Source organism: Parambassis ranga, chromosome 10 (assembly GCF_900634625.1).
Source record: "Parambassis ranga chromosome 10, fParRan2.1, whole genome shotgun sequence".
Taxonomy (NCBI): Eukaryota; Metazoa; Chordata; class Actinopteri; family Ambassidae; genus Parambassis; species Parambassis ranga.
The window spans coordinates 12,886,204-12,906,062 of record NC_041031.1 but is presented as its reverse complement, the minus strand read 5'-3'; the positions used below and the strand labels follow the sequence as shown (position 1 = coordinate 12,906,062).

Sequence of the window (19,859 nt, the reverse complement as noted above, 5' to 3'; positions counted from 1 at the left end):
TTTTTTAACTTATTTATTTTTGTCTGCTTTGAACAACTGAAACCTGTATGTGAATGTGTTTTGTAAATGATAAAAGCCAACAACAAAGTAAAGTGCTAACAGCATGTGTACTTGGACCACTGGTTTCATGAACTTTGCTCCTCTCACCAGCTCCCTGGAGAGGGAATTATCCAGCAGACTGGGAAGGCGACCAGAGGCTCCTGCTGTGCAGGCACTTTGTGTATGTGTGTGTGTGTGCGTGTCTGTGTGCGCTACAACATGTATGATGCCTCTGAGCTTGCCTTTCATCATCAACTTACTGTGTGAAATTGAAAGCCTTTGCCTGACGCCGCCACTCCCACTGAGCCCCAAGTACCGCACTATTTCCACTCCGCCTGACCACACGCACACACACCAACACACACACTGCTGTCTGTAACTGTCTCCCCTTTAGTGTTTTGTCTTCTTTTCCTTCTCTTTCTGTCTCTCTCACACACACACCTCATGCTCCATGCAGTGACAGTGATGGCCTCTGACAGCTCAGAACATGATGACATGGCCAGCAGCCATGCAGCATGCAGGGAGGGAAATCCCTATAAAATAAAGATTGCACACACACTTCACTCAGGGAGATGGGCAGGGAACAACCTGACCTCCTGATGTCTTCACATTTAACCCTCACACCCCTAGAATTAAAATGTATATTTTTTTACAAGACAGAGAAGCAAAGGGGGCTATATACCATGCATGTATATGCTTGTGTGTGTGTATGAGTGTGAATATAAGTGAAGCCAGCAGGACTCGATGCGCTCACTTTCTTTTTATATACAAGCAGGATGGAGAATCCATGTACCCTGTCAACTTGGGACAGCCTGTATAATACACAGATGCTCTCTCTCCCTCTCTCACTTCTTTACTCCCTCACACACACACACACACAGATTTGCAGTTGCACATTAGAAATACCGGCTGTCTGGAGAAGAGCAGCAGGATGTAAAACCTTCTCACAAAATAAACGACACAGTGCCTGAATATGATTCATCATTTTGTAAAATATTTATATAACTGTTGATGACGATGATGATAATGAGGATGATGATTATGATGATGCCTTGTCTGCTTCTGCAAATCAAAGTTTCTCTTGACTTGTCCCCGGAAAACTGAGAACAGTTCCTTTTATAGCAATATTTACTAGTACCCATAAATCATGATACAAATATAAAGCTAATTCCACATACTGACAAAACAGAAGGTCCTTTTTGTGCAACACCACTGATAGCCTCTGAAAAGTTTATGTAAATAATCAAAAGCATGGGCTCCACATGCAGAAATTGCGTCTTTATCATCGCCCCCTCTGTGTGTGTGTGTGTGTGTGAGCTGAGACTTAAAGGGAAGTCATTTTCTTCACAGCCAACATAACACAGGCTGCCTGGAACATGTCACAAGTTAAGGAACAGCCTCCGGACAGAACAGACAGCCACACACACAAGTGACCAAAGCACAACTGACCAACCACACAGATTAAATCCAGTGAAAGCCCTCTGGGACAGCCAGGGTTCCACTGTAGGGAGAAATATATTTAGCTAATATCTGCAAAATGAATACTCTGGATAGAGTTATTATTGCATGAAAATGAACAAACTACATTAAAAAACAACAAAAAAACTTTTCTGCAACATCAGAATGGGCTGAACCGCCACCCAATATTGTGCAAATGTGGCCTCATGCAACCCAGAGTGAGCAGGAAAGGGACAACAAGACGATGCAAATTATGTCTTCCCTTAGAGGAACTGGGCAGACAGCATTAGACAGAAATCCCCCATCACTTCTTCTTCACTGCAGCGGAAGCAGGTTAAAGGAGTGGGTGGTGATCACGGCAGAGGCAAAAAGAGGAGAGAAGGAGGTCAGAAGAGAAGATGCATAAGTAAAAAGACAGAAGAGAGGAAAACAGAGTAAGTGCAGAGAGCTGAAGGAAAGGCAAAAACAGAGGACAGTGCATGAAGACAACAAGAGCAAGAAGAAAAGCCACTGAAAGGACAGAAGAACAGAAAAAGAGGCGAGTAGAAGATGGGGAGGTCAGAGATGCAGAAGAGAATTGGGAGAAGAGATGAGGAAAAGATGAAAAACAAACAAGGAGCAGAGTGGCAGAGTGGAAAACAACAAAAGCAAGGACAGCTCGAGTCAGGTGGCTTCTCTGGTAATACAACAAGAACTCAAAATACTGTAGTGTCCGAAATGCAGGTATGATTGATTACACAGGGAATCCCTAAACATTTTACTACATCAGTATAATCCCAAATATTTAGCCACTTCAGCCTCAAGGAGAACAATGGGTCCAGAGATGGAGTGTCTAAGGCACATCTCTACACCATGGAGTCAGGCTGGCCCGAGTTAACATCAGACTGTGGAATAAAAAACTTCACTTATGATATCAGTTCATTGCAGTGCCTCTTTCACACTGTAGAACCACCATGGTCAGTGCAAAGACAGTAAAGGAATGAAAAATAAATCAAACTTCTGTTTTGGCGGCTGACCATGAACTATTAACTTAGAAATGACCTTTGTTGTGTCTATTAAAACAAAATAACATTTGTGTTCTCCATGCCTCAAACAGCTCCATTAAAACATAGTCATCTGTACTACAAAGCAACAGTGTGTGTAAAATTCAGTTGTAAAATGGACACACATATGTCCATAGTAGTGTGCCGCAAGGGGACAGCCTGTCTGCACCATCTATATAAAGACATTTGTCTAATTTGCAATTCAGAGAGTAAATGAGCACTTCACTGAACACATTGTTACCATATGTAAAGTTCCATGGGTATCTTTGCTTTCTCAGACAGACACTCAATCTTGAGGTTTACACAGCTATTGTTTTAATTGCAGAATTAGGGTGTTTTTTGGGGGATGGTGTAAGACAGGTGCTTTGACAGGGTATCCTCTGTGCATTAAGAATTTTTTTTTTAAAATAACAAAGACAGGATCTTTTCAATGATCTATGCATGCATATAGCACAGCTCCATACTAACTTTAAAAAAATAAACCAAAGAAATGTCTTTAACTTTGAAAAGATGTGATTTGTGCTGCTGTGTTGGGCAACGTTGAAAAAGATCACTACAATCCTGAGTGACAAAAACTAAGGAGACCAAGTCAAGTGTCTCACTCCGTCAGAGGGCCACAAATTAGTAACCTGTTATCACTGCATGGTAAGTGCGCTCAAGCGTTTCCTCGATCTGCATTACAACTTGTGTAGATGTGGAAAAAACTGTCTTTTAAAAGAGCAGCAACACCCCCAAGTGGTCATTTGAAGCCATTGCATTCTAATTCAAAATCAGTGAGAAGTACACCTCCACAAGTCTTTACATTAATTTAAAAAAAGAGAAAAATATCAACAAAACACTCAGTTTAAAAATGTCATATCAAGCCTTTTATTTGGTATACAGATATTCATAGATTTTATACAGTATATATATATATATATATATTTATATATATATGTATAGATTTATATATATGTAACATGTGCCACTGCAAAGTCACAAACTTATTTGAGCTAAGAAAAGACAGGAAAAGAAAAACATATGTGCTTAATTTCAAAGTAGTGCTGTGAAGCTCTTAATGAGTGATGACCAAAACCGGAATGATGAGGTAACTGCCAGGCAGGAAAACAATCTCTTATAACGGTCTAATAATAATAATAATAATAATAATAATAATAATAATAATAATAATAATAATTTAAAACAAATGGATCAAAAGGTAACCGAGAACTATAGTGGCAGCATGGACCCTTAGTGTCAAACTAGAGAAAAGGATTAAGTCTATAACATACATACACACATAGTATGCATACAGACAGACAGTGCATAAACGTACAAACAGGAAGTAAGGTCAGTCACTCATGAGAGCAAACACTCTCACACGTCGTTACTCTGATACACAACAGAAACTCATGCATGCTCCATGATGTCTTAAAAAAATCTCTCATACACGCACACAGTAAACACACAGTCATGTACCACAGCCTTGCATTACATGGCTGATCAACACACAATGCTTGCACATACGTGGTGCATGCACGTGTACATTCACACACACACACACACACACACACACATACACACACATCACTGCAGAGTGGTGGGTCATTAGCTGAAACATGTGAGGACCACCGTGTATGTGCAAGTGCAGCTTAATAACCAAGAACAATCATCTGAAACAAATGAAATATAAGAGCGGGTATATGTTTTAGCAAAGACCAAACCGATAATAAGAGAGGAGGAGATGCTGCACAGAAACGTAAGGTAATGATGTGTGTGTATGTGTGTGTAACCACGCACATGTGCATCAATATTTCGAAGCAGGCAGTGCTGAATGTGTTTGACAGACAACAAGGGGTGTCTGTCTCCCTCATGTGGTCACTCCGAGTCTCTCTGGACCTCTGAAGCATCAGCCCGACAAATAGGACACGTCCTGTTGGCCTGAAGAAGGAAGATGAAGGAAATCAAATTCATCCTCAATTTAAATATTTGCACTTTATATTTGTGTTATTATATATTTGTAATCCTTTTAACCTAATTCACACAAAGAGCTTTGTCTAATGCCTTGGGCCTTTAAATCATAAGACTCTGTTATGATTAACACATGAACTCTTTTTTAGTGTGGGAAGACACGTGTTGAGGTGCAGTGCTGTCCTCTGGTGTAGTAGGGAAATTGAACTGATGCTTGTTTGTATTCATCACATTTCTTGAAGAGTAAGATTCTCACTGAAGCCCTTTAATACATGGGCAGTTTTCTCAGTATATATTATTTGACACTTTGCTTGAATCCACTCAGCGTTAACTCAAGTTTAACAGTTTATAATACAGACACAGTGTACGTCAGTATGTCAAGTGTACTTACCCTCAGCCACTTGTCGACACACTTTCCATGGAACTCGTGGCTGCAGGGCAGGACTCGCAGCAGTTGGCGGGACTCAAAATCACTCATACATACCACACACCTGCAAACAGACATGTATTAGCATGTGTTTCAACACACTTTCCACATGACAAACGGGGCATTCAGGCAGATGCATACCAAGAACACAATGTCTAATCCTCAACAGTCAGAGACTGTGGCTGATTTTAAGTAGTTTTAATCTAAAAACAGCTGAAACATGTAAATGACACTGGCCTCTTGTGAGAAAATAGACCACAAAAATCCTTAATTGCATCCTAAAACCAGCAAGAGCAAATGGTTCTAAAAGGGCAGCACTCACAGTGTTTGCTCAGACTGATGGTTATTTGGATTGAATCGATAGGAAGGAAGCTGTTCAATATCTCCCTTTGTCAGTCCCCGGAGCTTGGCCTCTCCCAGGCGCTCAGCGAGGTTCAGGAGAGCCTTTAAAAGAACACATCAGTAACAACAGAAGAACCAAGTGTCTGCCTCCAGCACACGTGCTGACCAAAACTGATCAAAAACAAACCTCATAATTTTCCACTTCTCCGTCATCTACATCCAGCTCCAGACTGATTGCAGGACCTGTGGGCTGGACTGGCAGCATTGATCTAAGGACAGAGAAATTAAACGAAGAACTTCAGTTTTGGTTTGTCTACTAAGCTGTTTAAGATGCGTTTCTCCCAAATCAGTTTTCTTTTGAACAAATTTTCATTCAAACAAATCTTTTGTTCAATCATTAATTCGAAACATCTTGTGTGAATTTGTGAGGAAATCCTTAACATCAATAAGACTTTTAAAGTCCAAGTAACATTTTTAATAATAAAAAATTCAACACAATTAATTGTTAATTCTGATCATTTACTATGTATTTGGCCCAAACCATTTACTGCCTGAGCAAGTTCTACTTACAGGAAGTAAGGCAGGAGGCTGGGGTGGTAAGGCGAGGGTGGCAGCTGTTGTGAGCGGTACCGTCGCCCCGGGAGACGCCGAGGAATGAAGTTTGGATAAGACTGGAGGGTGATTGACAAGACAGGAATATTAAGCCTCTGAGACATTGTTTCACTGCACTCTGTAGATTTAATTATACTGTATACATATAGTAAATGCTCACCACTCCAAAGAACTCTTGTGGAAGGGGGTCATGTGAAAGAAAGTGAAGTTGTGTGGAGTGGGGGGTGAGGGCAGGGTGGGTGGCAGCGGGGTAGTGGAGCCCAGCACCCAGAGACAAATGCTCTCCAAGGAGCTCCACGTCATTCTCTATCCTCTGTAATGGCTGTGAAGCAAAAGTAGAAGAGCCAATTAACCCATTAATGTCACAGGTTTGATGACACAATCAGGTGCAGATGTTACAATATTATAAAAAAAAGCAACAATTGATAACAATTAAACATTAAAACCATTATATTCAGAATTTCTACTCACTGATCGTGCCTGCTGTGCTGGATAGGGTCCAAATTGTCCAGGCTGTGGCAGGTGAGGTGGGTGGTGGGAAAGATGTGTTGGTGGGTGGGTGAGGTGAGGAGGGGGGAGTAAGAAGGCTGGGTCACTGGACAGTAGTGATGGAAAGGGGTAGGGCATGGGTAAATGCTGCACAGAACAAGTCTGAAGGACCTAGTGGAGAGACAAAAAACAGATTTTACTTTTAGTAATACACGTCACAATCACAGTTTTGTTCAAAGCTAACTGAGCACCAAATGAAAATGAATCTCCTAAAGAAACACACTCACAGGAGGGACACTGCAGACCGGATAGTGCTGTCCACTGAAGACCACTGAGCATGCTGGGATTTGCTGTGGGGCAGAGCGAGGTGGCAGACCTGGTGGTGCTCCCGGTGGAGACACAGGATACGATACTGGAGCCGAACCCTAAATGCAGAGATAAAAAGGGACGAGGTTCACAGCTTTGTGTATGCAAGACAGTGGTTTAAAGCTAAGCAGCTGGAATTACAAGAATTAATCCACACTGTCCAGGTTGCACATAAAATGTTATCCAAATGCAGGCCATAGGCCATTTGTTGAATACTGGCATGATTTCAATACAGACCTCAAACTCTGATAAAAGGCTCTCCCACATTAGCAGTCGTCTTTCACCTGCATGATGTTGATTAGAGCTAACAGCCAACAAAATTTCATTAAAATGAAACTACATCAGTCTATAATGAACACCTTCCACTGAAAATAAATACAACCTTGAGTAGCTGTCTGTCTTATAGTTAAAGAGCACTCACACCGTCTTGTTTTGATCAATTTCTCAGTCTCTCATCTTTTTCTAAAGTATGAAATTAAAACTAAAAAGCTCAAAAAAACTTTAAGAATCACACCAGTTTGTACTACTACTACTACTTTTTGTACTACACCCCCCCCCCCAACAAGGTCACATGATACACCCTGAACCCACCTGCTCATGGAGATCCAACACCACACTGCTCTGTTGCTGTGACGGGTGGGGGTGGGGGTGCTGTGGATGGGCAGCAGGGTGCAGCAGCCTGGGGGACAGGTTGGGTGACTGGTGAAGAGGTCTTGGGGAAGGGTTTGGAGGATGGTAACCTGGGCGCTCTTCAGGCCCTGGCCCTGGGCCTGGCCCTCGGGGAGGTTGCTGGCTGTAGGGTGGGTAACCCTGAGGAGGAACTGGGTGTCGGTAATTTTCATCCTGATGGCCTGGTGATGGGCCGTGGTGGGAGTGCAGGTGGTGGTGGTGGTGGTGGTGGTGGTGGTGGTGGGCATTGGGGTGGTGATGGTGGTGGTGGTTGTTGTTGCTGTTGTAGTGGTGGTGGTTGTTGTGGGCATGATGGTGGCGAGTCAAACGATCTCTCCGGCCACGCTGACGTCTCATTGGAGGACTGAGGTGGAAGAAAGAAGGAAAAACTAAAAAGGAGGCAGAAGGAATTATGTGGTCATTTGCAGTAAGACAGCTGCTGAAGCTGCCATCTACAGCAACAAAAATACCCATAATTGTTTTAAGTAGGCATGGATGATGTCTTCACCTTCCAATGTATTCAGTTCATTCATTTTGTTTTAGGTCTGTAGTATCAGTCAACAAAAAAACATTAGTTCTGACCTACAGGCGGCACATTACTGCATACACTTATTTATTGTCCAGTAAGAATCACCACTAGTTGTTTAACATAATGTTTTCCGATGGTAGATTAAACAAAAAAAATAAGATAAATTTGCAATCTTGCATTGAGTTACCAGAGTGATTTAATGTACTTGTGTCACTCATACCTGCGACGGTTTCTAACAGGTGTGTGGCATCTCTCTGGCATGTAGTGGGGGTGTGGTCTGCGATTCGGAGGCAGCTCCCAGGGGCGAATAGGAGAGGAAGGAGTAGAGGGAGGGGCAGAGCTTAGATCCAACATGGACTGCTGAGAAAGACGCTGCCTTTTTGGGCTTGGGCTGTCTTCCATCTGCACACAGAGGTGAAGGAGGACAGGAAACCATGGGGATGGTTGGTCAGGAGAAAGCAAAAAGCAGACAGGTGAAAAATGAGAGAATGAATATGAAGCAGAAAACAATAACAAAAATATTCTATTCAAAGCAGAAGTGCAGCAGAGGCAACAGGCAGTGGTTATATTTCATGCTTACTTTGTCCCGGTCCTCACTGCACACATTATCTGGATGAAAATGGAGCACTCCTCCTGCAGGCCACAGAGGGAAAAAACATAATCAGATAAAATAGGGCTGAAAAACATCAACATCACAAGACACATGGACATATGCTTGCTAAGCCAACAAAAATACAGCAACACACACAGGCAGCTGGTTGCCTTTGAAAAGGCAAAAAGATTAAACTGTCTTGATAAACCCAAGCTAATTTCTAAAAACCTTTCTATAGACTTAACATTACAAAATCCTGCAGAGATGACAAAAACACATAAGGCTACAGTCCTGTGTCCTCAGAAAGGGTTTGTCTTTCCAACAGCCTTTTGAAATCTCTGCTTTAAACAAGCAGCCATAAAGGAAGCCATCTCTGGAAGATATCACATTGGACTTATCTTCTCTGGCTCTCACAGACCAATCACTCCCTCTGATCTGCCATGAAAAGCCTGTGCAGACACACAGACATCCCCAATCAAGCATGCACAACACACAAGAGCATCTTGTGGGCTTTGCATGTGAAAACATTGAACACAGAACATTTTTGTCTTCAGTTATGGCTCAAAGGTGCGCTGTCATCTGAAACATGTCTGTCTCAAGGTTAACATCAAAAAAGAAGATTCCATAATGATACCAATTAGATTAGTGGGTCAAAACGAGCATATTAAAGAAGCGAAAGTACACTAAATGAACACTGAAGAAAACACTAATGCCAGAATCTAAAAAAGCAGAGCTCTTCCATCTGTTTATCTGACAGTCCACATGTGCAGTCTGCATGCAACATGTGCATGCAAACGTTTGAGCAACTTAAAAGGGATGTCCTTGAACTCAGCTGACATGACTTTCCTCTAAGCAGCCCCCCAAAAAACCTTTAATCACCAAAAGGGGGGACTTCTCCCCACATGCCTTTCTGTTACTGGCTGCATGCCTCTCCTATCCAAAAAGCCCTCTGCCTCCTCAGTAACAACAGATCCGAACACACCCCTTTCCACCCCCCTTTTCTTGTCTTTGCCATGCCACTCCAGAGCCATGTGAAGTCTGCCGATAGTGACAGCTCAAAGACACCCTGCTAGTGGCTGTGGAGAAGAGAGGAATGGGCGCATGACTGACTAGCCAACAGTAGGGCCAGCACACTGACTTAAATTTCAATTTATCTTCTTTTTGTTCAGACCACATAGGGTCCTGGGCCTCAAATGCCTATGTGTTTTGTGGAGAAATGGGTCTGTTAACGCTGATTCATCCCGGGGGCCATAGGAAAGGGAATGGCGAGCCAGAGTGGTCGAGTTCTGTTGAAGAGCAGACGACCTTATTTCCTCCAAGCATGACTGCTGGGGAATACTGACACCATTTCTTTCATGACAGACATTTGAGTCAGGCCTGGCCTTACACAACGTGTAATTAAATAAGTAACACCCCCAGAAAATCTGCAAAGATCTCTAGTAATAATGTGAATCAAGATCTCCTATGCAGGCAGGTTGTGGAAAGCAACATTTTTAAAGTCACACCGGGTGACAGCATGTTTCAAACAGTGGGAGTAAGAAAAATAGGGGCAAGAAGCATTTCAACACACACAATGCATAAGTGTTCACCAGTGTTTGTAATATCCACACACAGAGCCCAACCACAAAGAATTAGGCATATGCAGCTGTTTGGAGGAAACAGAAGACATCTCACACAGATGGAAAATACATTGTTTAAGCCCTTCACACAAACTTCACTGTAGTCTGTGATTTTGGAAAGCATGCGTTTTTGTGAGCTTCCCCTCTGTGTGGCTTATTTTTGGGTGTTTGGCAATGGTGCTGCTGCCCCATTAAAAGCCTGCTTTCATTCATTCACTGCACTTTTTTTTGCCTCTGAGGGAAATCAGTCTGGTATTACAGAAGGTTTCTCCAGGCTCTTTCCATTGGTCAGCAATGGAAACCTGCTGAACACTAAGGAGCAATGCTAGAGACAATAAAAAGTACATTTAGGTGCAGTCTCACACAGACTTCCCTTCATTTCCTCCTCTTCATTTACATATTTTAAAAGCTCAGAGTCGTCTTCATTGTCTTCTGAGTGAATTTGGGTTGGAACCATTGTTATGATCAGAAAAAGCAAATGAAGCAGTGAATAAAACAAATAAATACGTTTGATAAAGGAAAATCCACATAATTTTACTTGACAGAGTGAAGACCTGGTGTATGTGCCAAAAACAACATTTGCTACTCTGCACCAAACCACTAAAAGAAACATTAATTTTGCAACAATATACAGCTTTGCACAGGCTAAAAGTTAAAAGTCACTTCTTTAGGAAACAGTTCCTTGCCAGCATGCCTCGCAATATTGAGAAATCTGAAAAAAAAGATAATTCTCTCTCAAGAGAAGGTTTTCATAGCAAACAACTCAAGTGTCTGGTTCTGGGTCCAGACAGGCTTCTTAATCCAACTCCTCTCATAGAATTTGCCTTGCAAAGGGCTGTCTAAACAACTGGGCAAATGCATCCTGAGCCAGCCATACAACACAGTGCACAGCTCAAATCCATTGCATTTCCAAAAACCAACACATCTACTTCATTAATGAACTAAATGTCTTTACTGAAACTTTTACTTTAGTAAAAGGGTGACTAATTAATTATCTAACTGATACATGTGTGGTTTTCCTTAAGGCTTGACTCATGCAGGCCTGCTGCAAAACCCTAAAAAAAAATCAGTGCTAAATTCTCATTGAGGGGTGAATAATCTGCCTGAAGAGAATGCAGGCAATGACATGCAGTACAAAGTTTATTATCTCATTTATGTACCCGAGTTAATGCTAGTCAAAACCATAAAGCTCGAGCTTCCACTACACCTGCACCAACATACAACTGACCAATAAACTGGCAGTGGAAGCACCATGCCTTCTAGTTAAGTGCATCCCTGCCTGATGAGCTGCTAGTGGTCTACCTGCACCCTCAGGGAGTGTATCCTATGTGAATGTATGCAATACTAATGATGCATCTTGCCGGGCTGCCGGCCCTGTTTGCTTAAAGCCTGCTTACCAGCCCCGGGGTGTCTGTGAGCTCCGTGTGAAGAGTGTCGCTGCGCCCCTGCGGACAGGTAGCTCCCCTGGGTGTGCTGCTGCTGGCTCTCAGGGTAGCTACGACCTCCGTGATGCGGCGCCCAGCCAGGGTTGCTCTGCTGCGGGTAGCTCACCCCTCCTCCGCTGGCGTTCATCAAGCTCCCGTTACCGACCGAGTTACCGCTGCCATTGCTTCCAACGTTACCGTTCATGGTGAAATGATAAAAGCCAGAGCGAGACCGCGACCGAGTTCTAGGGGGGTCCATGGCTGGAAATTATGAGGGCGGTGGTGGATGGATGAGATGAAGGTAGGCTGGAGAGATGTACAGGCAGGAGCCTCGTTCCTCAGACCGCTTCCCCGCGTCTCTCTACCCACCCAGTTATCTCAGATGATGACCTGCTACTACCAGTGTTTTCTGAGGCATTTAATATAATATAACGAGAGGAGACACCTGGAAGCAGCAGGTTCATGGAAGCACAGCCCTTATGTGTCGCAAAAGCACCATCTGCATCGATCCCATCCACTGTTCCCCCAGCAATCCGTGCAGGTCGACTTAACAGAAAGAGGTTTTATTTAATTATTTATAACACACATGAACCTACATATACAAAGAATACTGCAACTAAACAAGCAGGGCGTGAAACACGGCAGCCAAAGCTCTTTTCTATCTGCTCAGTTATTAGAGGTCTCCTCGTTACCAGAACAACGACTGAACAAGTCCCTGCTTCCCTATTGTCTTTTCACAGAGAACACTATCTGTCTTTCCCACAGTAAAATAAAGTATTTTATAGGCACTACTCGCACGTAATTCGGTCCTGAACGTGTAAACACACTGCTGGAGCCTATCTTAACAAACAACTGAAGTTAATATTGCTTGCTCTTTGCAACTAAAAGCTAGCCAAGTTAAATACTTAAATCCGTCAACACAAGCAAGATGGCTAGCAGTCGAGCGTTAGCAAACTAAAGGAGAACAGCTGTTCCGAACCTTACATGTAAAACAAAGTTATTAGCGTGTGTTCGTGAATAATTACAAATAAACCGATGCGGCTGTCCTACTGTAAGTTACACCCCTTTGCGCTGGCTAACTATACCTGCTCGTTCATTAGCATAAATTCAATTTTCCACCTAGCCCAAGGCTAACAGGAAGCGGGGTCTAGAGGGGAAAACAAGTCCAACAGTGCCGACATTACAAGCTAGCTAACGTCGCACTGTGTCAATGTTGAGCTAGCAGTTAGGCGGTGCTAATAGCAGGTTACCTGTTACCGCACGAGAAAACAAAAAGCGACCTTGTCCGTGAAGTAAGGTTGATGATATTTGTCCAATTTAAATCCCCTCTCGCATTCGCTATCGACTGTTTTCTCTGGTCAGCGGGGAGTGTAGTGGAGATCAATCAATGGGAGTTTCACATCTCTGTCAAGTCACTGTTAGTCGATAACAGATAAATATATACTTCGTCACACGGCAACGCTGGGCTGTCCATATAACAAAACCACACAAACCTTACAGAAAAAATATGAAAAAATATGTTAGAGTTCGCACAATACCCACCGGAGCAAGATTTATTTAATTACCGCGGGTCAAAGGCGAATTTAAATGGCATCGTGTTATCGGAGTTGACTACTTCTGTCTGGCAAACCCCAGGCAGATGCTCTGCTCATTAATAATTCAGCAGCTTCATAGCAGAAATACTATGAGACAACGCTTTGAAAGCCAGTGGCTTCTACAGTAGATGTGCTCCACATACAGGGATGCTTATGGATGTACAATACATATGTACAATTCCCTTAGGTTTTCACGAATGAAGCGCCACACAACATTTAAAAGAAACTCTAAATGTAGCTAACTGGACATTCTTTGACGTTTTTCTATTTATGTTGCTCGCTACAAAGCACAGTCAGAGAATTGCTTTCAAATGTATTTTAAATACACAAAATTAAATGTTATTGTAAAACAGTAACGTAAGTCTGTTTATAGGATAACCTACCATACCCCGACTATACACTATACTATACATGATGGATACATGGCTTAGTAAAAAAACATACATATAGTATTCAAAATAAAAATAAATATTAATGTTAAATTTGGCCCAGTAAGTATATCATAAGATGCAATAGGCCTTTTACAGAAGACATTAATAATTAAGAACTTCACACCTTTGCTTTTCCTACAGCATGTTTTCTGAAAAGGCTATTGCAGAACATAGTGTAGCAGATTCAATAGAGGTGTGCTTCCTACTCTATGCAATTCAACTGTTTATTTTGCAGACAATATACAAAGAAATTAAAAGAACATAAGACATAAAACGCTCTAGTTGTTTTTCTTATTCCTCGTAAACTAAAAACATTTCAACGTCTTCTGTGGCGCACTCTTTGCTTTGGAGAAAGAAGGTTTTCACTTTCAATATCCATGTCACCGTGGGGATACAGCTCCCCACGTTTAATTCCTCGTCTTTTCTTCCATCTCTCTACTTCTCTGCTCTTCCTGCTCTTTCCAGCACCTGTCCTGTCCCTCCTCTTCTTCTGTAAGGGGGGTGTACATTGCTGGTGTTGGGGTTTTGAAAAGGGACAAGCTTCATCATCAGAGGTACGAAGCGACATCACCAGCGGCCCTCCTTCCCGCATAGCCTGGGCCTCCCTCCTCAGTCGCTTCACCTCACGCCTCTGCCTGCGTCTCTCTGGCCACGTCTTCCTTCTACCAGTTCGGGAACACATCTCTTCATTTGTCCTGTTTTTTCCCTGGACTGACCGATTCTCCTCGCCATTCGCCCCTGTATTTGTTTTTAATTAGCAATAAAATAAAACAGCTGAAACACACTTTGCTCAAAAGCTGCTGGATACCAGAGTGAAAAACAGTGAAATTAATGGATGCTAAAGTTCATCACTGTCTGCTAGATATGAAAAAAGGTTGACTGACCATATTAGGTAATATTAGGCCAGTGTTTTGTTGATAATATATATTAACTTTAATTTGGTGAAGTATAACAGTGGGAGCTGAACTAAGGTTAAGTCACACAATCTTTATCTTACAAAACAACAGAATTAAAAAATAAGAAATGCACTGATCCAAGAAGTGAAGTCATTTTGCATGTATTATAAATGCACAAATACAATATGTTTTGTCACCTTTGGATCTTTTCTGCATCTTGGTATGTTGCTGGAGAATGTCCTCCATGGTGTCATAATAGCAAACATAAGGCAGAAAAGGAAAAGTACCACTGACCATCCTCCTCCTTGTGCACTCCTGATACAAAAAGAAACAGATGAGGCAGAAGTTAAAGAATGGACTCAGGACTGTGGAAAAGGTGCTATTACAATGACAAAATGAATGTGTTAGACAGAACAAAGAGTGGACACCAGGGGATTTAATCAAGTGTTTTCCAAAACAGAGAGATTGAGATATGAAAAAACATGTAGGACAAAAGCAAAGAGAAAATAAAAAATGTCAGTTTAAATAAAGAAAGATTTGACACAGATAACAAGTCAAGATAACCAGGAAGAGTTTAAATTCCGTTACTACTTACATAGCCATAATGTCCTCTTTTAGAGCAGTTATAACAGTGAGCAAAGTGTCTCCTATGTTTGAGACTGTGGACAGTCTGTGGTCTGACAGGAACCTCTAACCTGCTCTAGGGGAAAAAACTGTTGATTTTTTTGGATACATGGATTCAGGTTCTTACGTTCATCCTGAGATGATTCAGATACAATAATTTAATAAATGTAAATACAAAACCTGAACTCACTGTCAAGTGGTATTGTCTCCATGTATCAGGGCAGGCCTGAGGGAGATGGGAGAAAATACTTCTTTACAGCAAAATATTTAAACACTACATTAAACTGGGCCCATACACAACTGAGAATGCAGAATGTTTCAGTACAAACCCCTTCAACGTTTACTTCAACACTCTAATGGGAACATTCAGAGGGTGTAGACACATAGAAAACTAGTGGATAGACTCACATCAGACAGATGCCCTGGCATACCACAGCGCTGGCAATGCTGGTTCCACACTGGGGGCACTTCACAGGGTTTCAGCCCATGTGAGGGCAGTCCACAGCTTCGGCAGTGGCGGCCTGGACAGTCTCTCTGGATGTGGCCTTGGATCCCACAGAGGATACAGGTGGGGCTTTTCTGCTGACAGACACACAGATCAGGACATGTCATTTATTCCACATATTAAACAGGTCTATAAGACGGCCTTCTTTCACCTCTATATTGATCAGAGGAATTCTAAAAGGAATCAGCAAAAGGGATCATATCTCTCCTGTTTTAGCTTCTCGTCACTGGCTCCCAATAAGGTCAAGAATGAACTTCAAAATCCCTCTCCTTACTTACAAGGCTCTTAATGGACTCAATCCATTATATGTGCAGGACCTGAAAGTACCATATGTTCCTAATAGAATACTCCGATCTCAAAATGCAGGTTTACCTGTAGTTCCTCCACCTTAATGACCAACCTTTCTGCTTGGTAAGGTGTAGAGCAAGTCTAAAATATAGTGTGTAAAGAAGTTGCAGATAAATTCCTAACTTTTAGCATAGCTATGCTGCTATAGGCCTACACTGATGGGGGACACAAACATTATATGTCTCTCCTGGCCGGCTATCAGCAGGAAGGTTCTCCTTATGAGTCCTGATTAAGGGGTCTTCTTGTTAAAAGTGAGTTTTTCCCTGCCAATGTTGCTCTTAAGGGGGTTCAGGCTCTGGGTGTCTGTAAAGCGTTGTGAGACAATTCTGATTGTAAAAAGTGCTCAGTAAATAAAATTGAATTGAACTGAATTGATCATGTCAATCAATCTCTGCAGGTGTCCATGGAAACAGGATAGATGAGTGTGTTCCTTTACTTGTTGGAGGTAGCAGTTCTTGGCAAGGTGTCCGGTCCTGTTGCAGATATGACAAACCAGAGAACGACCAGGCACAAAATAGCGGCTGGCCAGAGCATGATCGGCACCATACTAAAAAGAGATAAAAGGACATGACGGATTTAAACCACAACGTAACCTCACAACACTGCAGTATTCTTTCTTTTGCCACAGTTAAACAGATAAGTGTATTCTTTCTTTTATCTGTGAGAACTGAAGGATTTCAAAATTTACCTTATCTTTCTCTGATACAACCCAGCAATCTTTTTCTGATTTAATATTCTCATCAGTGATATCTGTGATAGAGAAAATTGTTAGACACAACTTTAAAACATAAAAGTGCAAGTAAAACTTTTGACCCTCCAAAAGTAACTAATACTATTTTTTTATTATGTTTGTTATTGTGCTCTAGTTGACATTAACATTTTATAAACTAGAATGCACTTTTCCACTGATTTTACTCAACTACATCTAATTCTGAGTAAAGAATGGTGAATGGCAGCAACACAATGTTAACTCAGAATCTGATTTAAAAAAAAAAACGTAAAAAAAACCTTCATCTCCAGAATCATCCTCAGAGCTGCTCCAATAGCTTAGGTTAAGCCGGATGCTTGAGTCCCCCACCTGCTCCTCCTCTCCCAGGATCATCCACTCCTCAATGGGTTGATCACTGTCCTCTGCTTGCTCTTCCTGCAGGTCTGCACTGGAAGCCAGGTCGGTGTCCTGCAGTTTTCTTCCATAGGTGGAGGAGAAAGCCAGGAGGAGAGGAGGGGAGCTTCCCCTGGCGAGCCGTGGTGCTTGATTGTATCTTTTGTGATGTTTCTGGTGACTGAACTGATTTTCATCTTCACTGTCTGAACTCCCAGAGGCTTCAATAAAGAAAAGGTTGTCTTTGGTGCCTTCATCACCCTCATTAACTTGATTTTCCTTAATAAAGTCCATAGTTCTACACAACCTGCCGCTGAACACCACAACCCAACGGCGGATGGCTGCACTGCAATGAAACAGCGGCTGTTATTGTCATTTACCACAACTTTAACACCGATAACGCTCCTGAATTTAAGATAATTTGTGCAAAAACAATAAATTGTGAAGTCCGACAGTAGATACTCTAAATATTCTAGCACGTGGTTTACTGCTGGCTAGCCTTATGCTAGCTGAGTTAGCACCATGGTTTACGAGGTAGTATTAAATATGAGTAAACTACTGGATACACACACAACAACGTTGTGTAACGTCAAATACGGCACATTTCGGTTGCTTGTCATCTGCTACTCCTTGGTTGTAAGGTTGTGCCTTCAGTACAGCTGAAACGAAAGTTGCTACTTGACGCTTGTTTACATGTTTGACGGTCTTCACCCGGCGTTTCCGGAAAATGTTGGACAACCAAAAGTGAACCCGGTGTGAAAGACCATAGAGAGAGATACATTCTACTGCTGAGGCGGGTTTATTTATAAAAGTAGTATAATATAAAAATAACTTATGACCACTTATGTGTTGACTGTTGACTTATGTGTTGACTGTAAAGTATTGTAAGGTTATTTTAACTTCACAGTGTTAGTTTTGTTGTTGGTGGACACCGACCACAGAATTGCCCTTCTTCTCCAAAGGTATTGCCATGTCGGGGACCTTCCATCAGGATCTACAGCTTTTAAATAAAAAAGTGGAGTTAAAATGCAATACAGTATATTTACTCTGAAATAAAAGCAGCTATTTTAAACGCTAGGAGTATTTTTTTTTATCGAGAACCAATAGGACAAAATATGCATGAACTTTTTTGGTGTTTCTGTATTGCTTAAATCAAAATTTTAAACGTAACGTAGCCTATGGATTCTGTATTTTCCACCTTTAGCGTAAACATTTGACCTTCAGACTTCAAAACAAAAATGACAGCCACAGTTGGCCATGGACTATCATAACGAGTCACCAAATCAGCTGGAATGGGGGAAAACGCATTTTAAAAGCATTTTGACAAATAAATATACAACATATTAACAAAAGAATATAAAAATATATATATCAAAATATGTCTGCTAAGTGAGGCCAATGGCGTCTATTTTTTATCATAATTTTCACTATTTGTAAGTCAACATGAAGACGTTGAAGGCTTCGTAATTTATTAATGGTTCTTTAATTAAAGGGCGTCTGGACCTGGAGTGAGCGTCTGTTGATTATATCCAACTTTAAACGCTCTGCAGTAACGTCCAGTCCGTATGACTCCTGTCTGACCCCCCCCCTGCACCTGCGCTGCACGTGCGCGTCCACAGGCTCGTGCTGCTGCTGTCCAGCGCTCAGGTGCTGAAAGTGCCTCGCATCGCAAACTAAACAAAGCTGACAGAGCGAACATCCAGCGGCCGCAGAAAGTTTCCAGGATACCTCGAAAATATAAACACCAACAAAACCAACGCAGAGAAGTCAGGACTCTGGACTTTTTAGGATTCACACAGTTGTTTGAGGATGGAGGTACAGTTTGGACGGACTCCGCTCACCGTTACGCACAGTAAGTAATAACGTTACTTCTTAACGTTCAAGAGATGCCCTCTGATTTTTGTTTCCTTAACCCGCCTCGCTGTTCAGGGCATGGTGGGGTGAACCAGCTCGGCGGTGTCTTCATTAACGGGCGCCCGTTACCGCATGTGGTGAGACTGCGCATCGTGGAACTCGCGGAACAGGGCGTGCGTCCCTGTGAGATCTCTCGCCGCCTGCGCGTCAGTCACGGCTGCGTCAGTAAAATACTTGCCAGGTTAAAGTCCGCTTTTAGTTACTCAGTCATTTGTTAATGTAATTCTGCCTCGTTTGTCGTCAGATCAAATGTTAAGCCTTATTTATCAGCATCCTTCTTTCAGGTACAATGAAACAGGGAGCATCAGACCCAGACTGATTGGAGGTTCTAAACCCAAAGTGGCCACTCCCACAGTTGTGGAGAGAACCCTGCAATTGAAACACCACAACCCTACCATGTTCGCCTGGGAGATCCGGGACAGGCTGGTGCTGGAGCGGGTGTGTGATCACAGCAGTGTGCCCAGCATCAGCTCCATCAACAGGTGACCTCATATGTGCTGTGTACTTACAGACATAAATGGAACCTCAAGTGAGTTGGCTTCTGTCTTTACAGGATCATCAGGAACAAAGTTCAGACAGACTCTTATAAGGTTGTGTTCTGTTCATATTCCTTTTGATTTATCTGCCTTTCTCCACTAATCCACTAATGATTCATGGCACATGCCCTATGCCCCCTGCAGTGTCATCAGCATCAACTGTTGCCATGCGAACAACCTGTCCCTCTGACTCCAGGTTTTCCATCAGTGGGATTCTGGGAATCAGAAAATACAGCAGCAAACATAAAGAAGGTCAGTGTGATCTCTGAGTGTGATGTGTTTGTTTTTCTCCTTGAAACACTTCACATTAAACAGCTTTGGGGTCAAATATCTTATGTTGTATTTCAAG

General features: G+C 42.3%; 3 protein-coding genes across 7 annotated transcripts; 1 reads left to right on the top strand and 2 right to left on the bottom strand.

Annotated features, from left to right (window-relative positions):
* Nucleotides 1-3,393: 3,393 nt before the first annotated feature.
* LOC114442808 (E3 ubiquitin-protein ligase RNF38-like) lies at nucleotides 3,394-12,969 on the bottom strand. Its single transcript, XM_028416607.1, has 13 exons — nucleotides 12,810-12,969; nucleotides 11,533-12,105; nucleotides 8,505-8,557; nucleotides 8,145-8,326; nucleotides 7,318-7,759; nucleotides 6,648-6,785; nucleotides 6,343-6,531; nucleotides 6,032-6,193; nucleotides 5,830-5,930; nucleotides 5,447-5,528; nucleotides 5,240-5,361; nucleotides 4,882-4,981; nucleotides 3,394-4,460 (listed from the first exon to the last, which is right to left on the bottom strand). Exons 2-13 carry the CDS (start codon nucleotides 11,816-11,818, stop codon nucleotides 4,398-4,400), a joined length of 1,920 nt encoding a protein of 639 aa, XP_028272408.1. The 5' UTR covers nucleotides 11,819-12,105; nucleotides 12,810-12,969; the 3' UTR covers nucleotides 3,394-4,397.
* A 485-nt stretch (nucleotides 12,970-13,454) lies between these two features.
* Nucleotides 13,455-17,799, bottom strand: LOC114443133 (zinc finger CCHC domain-containing protein 7-like). 5 transcript variants are annotated; one of them, XM_028417061.1, is made up of 9 exons: nucleotides 17,754-17,799; nucleotides 16,967-17,406; nucleotides 16,647-16,708; nucleotides 16,395-16,505; nucleotides 15,514-15,687; nucleotides 15,296-15,331; nucleotides 15,077-15,181; nucleotides 14,679-14,796; nucleotides 13,455-14,323 (listed from the first exon to the last, which is right to left on the bottom strand). In XM_028417061.1, the coding sequence occupies exons 2-9, from the start codon at nucleotides 17,352-17,354 to the stop codon at nucleotides 13,902-13,904; spliced, it is 1,416 nt and encodes a 471-aa protein (XP_028272862.1). In that variant the 5' UTR covers nucleotides 17,355-17,406; nucleotides 17,754-17,799; the 3' UTR covers nucleotides 13,455-13,901. The 5 variants fall into 5 exon arrangements, with proteins under 5 accessions (XP_028272862.1, XP_028272860.1, XP_028272861.1 ...); XM_028417059.1 differs by having other exon boundaries at nucleotides 15,514-15,684; nucleotides 17,631-17,794; XM_028417060.1 differs by having other exon boundaries at nucleotides 17,633-17,794.
* A 1,070-nt stretch (nucleotides 17,800-18,869) lies between these two features.
* On the top strand, nucleotides 18,870-19,591 carry LOC114443044 (paired box protein Pax-5-like). The gene is made up of 4 exons (XM_028416951.1): nucleotides 18,870-18,912; nucleotides 18,990-19,155; nucleotides 19,259-19,456; nucleotides 19,528-19,591. The coding sequence occupies exons 1-4, from the start codon at nucleotides 18,870-18,872 to the stop codon at nucleotides 19,589-19,591; spliced, it is 471 nt and encodes a 156-aa protein (XP_028272752.1).
* Nucleotides 19,592-19,859: the final 268 nt, after the last annotated feature.

What these genes read in the sequence shown, in the direction of transcription:
- LOC114442808 (XM_028416607.1), bottom strand. Translation starts at nt 11,818, where the DNA reads ATGGACCCCCCTAGAACTCGGTCGCGGTCTCGCTCTGGCTTTTATCAT. An exon ending in CCTGTTAGAAACCGTCGCAG is followed by an intron (nt 7,760 to 8,144) that starts GTATGAGTGACA and finishes CTTCCACCTCAG; the next exon opens with TCCTCCAATGAGACGTCAGC. An exon ending in CAGCACAGCAGGCACGATCA is followed by an intron (nt 6,194 to 6,342) that starts GTGAGTAGAAAT and finishes TTTGCTTCACAG; the next exon opens with CCATTACAGAGGATAGAGAA.
- LOC114443133 (XM_028417059.1), bottom strand. Translation starts at nt 17,680, where the DNA reads ATGACAAGCAACCGAAATGTGCCGTATTTGACGTTACACAACGTTGTT. An exon ending in GGATGATTCTGGAGATGAAG is followed by an intron (nt 16,709 to 16,966) that starts GTTTTTTTTACG and finishes TCTCTATCACAG; the next exon opens with ATATCACTGATGAGAATATT. An exon ending in GATGCAGAAAAGATCCAAAG is followed by an intron (nt 14,324 to 14,678) that starts GTGACAAAACAT and finishes AAACAAATACAG; the next exon opens with GGGCGAATGGCGAGGAGAAT.
- LOC114443044 (XM_028416951.1), top strand. Translation starts at nt 18,870, where the DNA reads ATGGAGGTACAGTTTGGACGGACTCCGCTCACCGTTACGCACA. An exon ending in TCCGCTCACCGTTACGCACA is followed by an intron (nt 18,913 to 18,989) that starts GTAAGTAATAAC and finishes CTCGCTGTTCAG; the next exon opens with GGCATGGTGGGGTGAACCAG. An exon ending in GTCAGTAAAATACTTGCCAG is followed by an intron (nt 19,156 to 19,258) that starts GTTAAAGTCCGC and finishes TCCTTCTTTCAG; the next exon opens with GTACAATGAAACAGGGAGCA.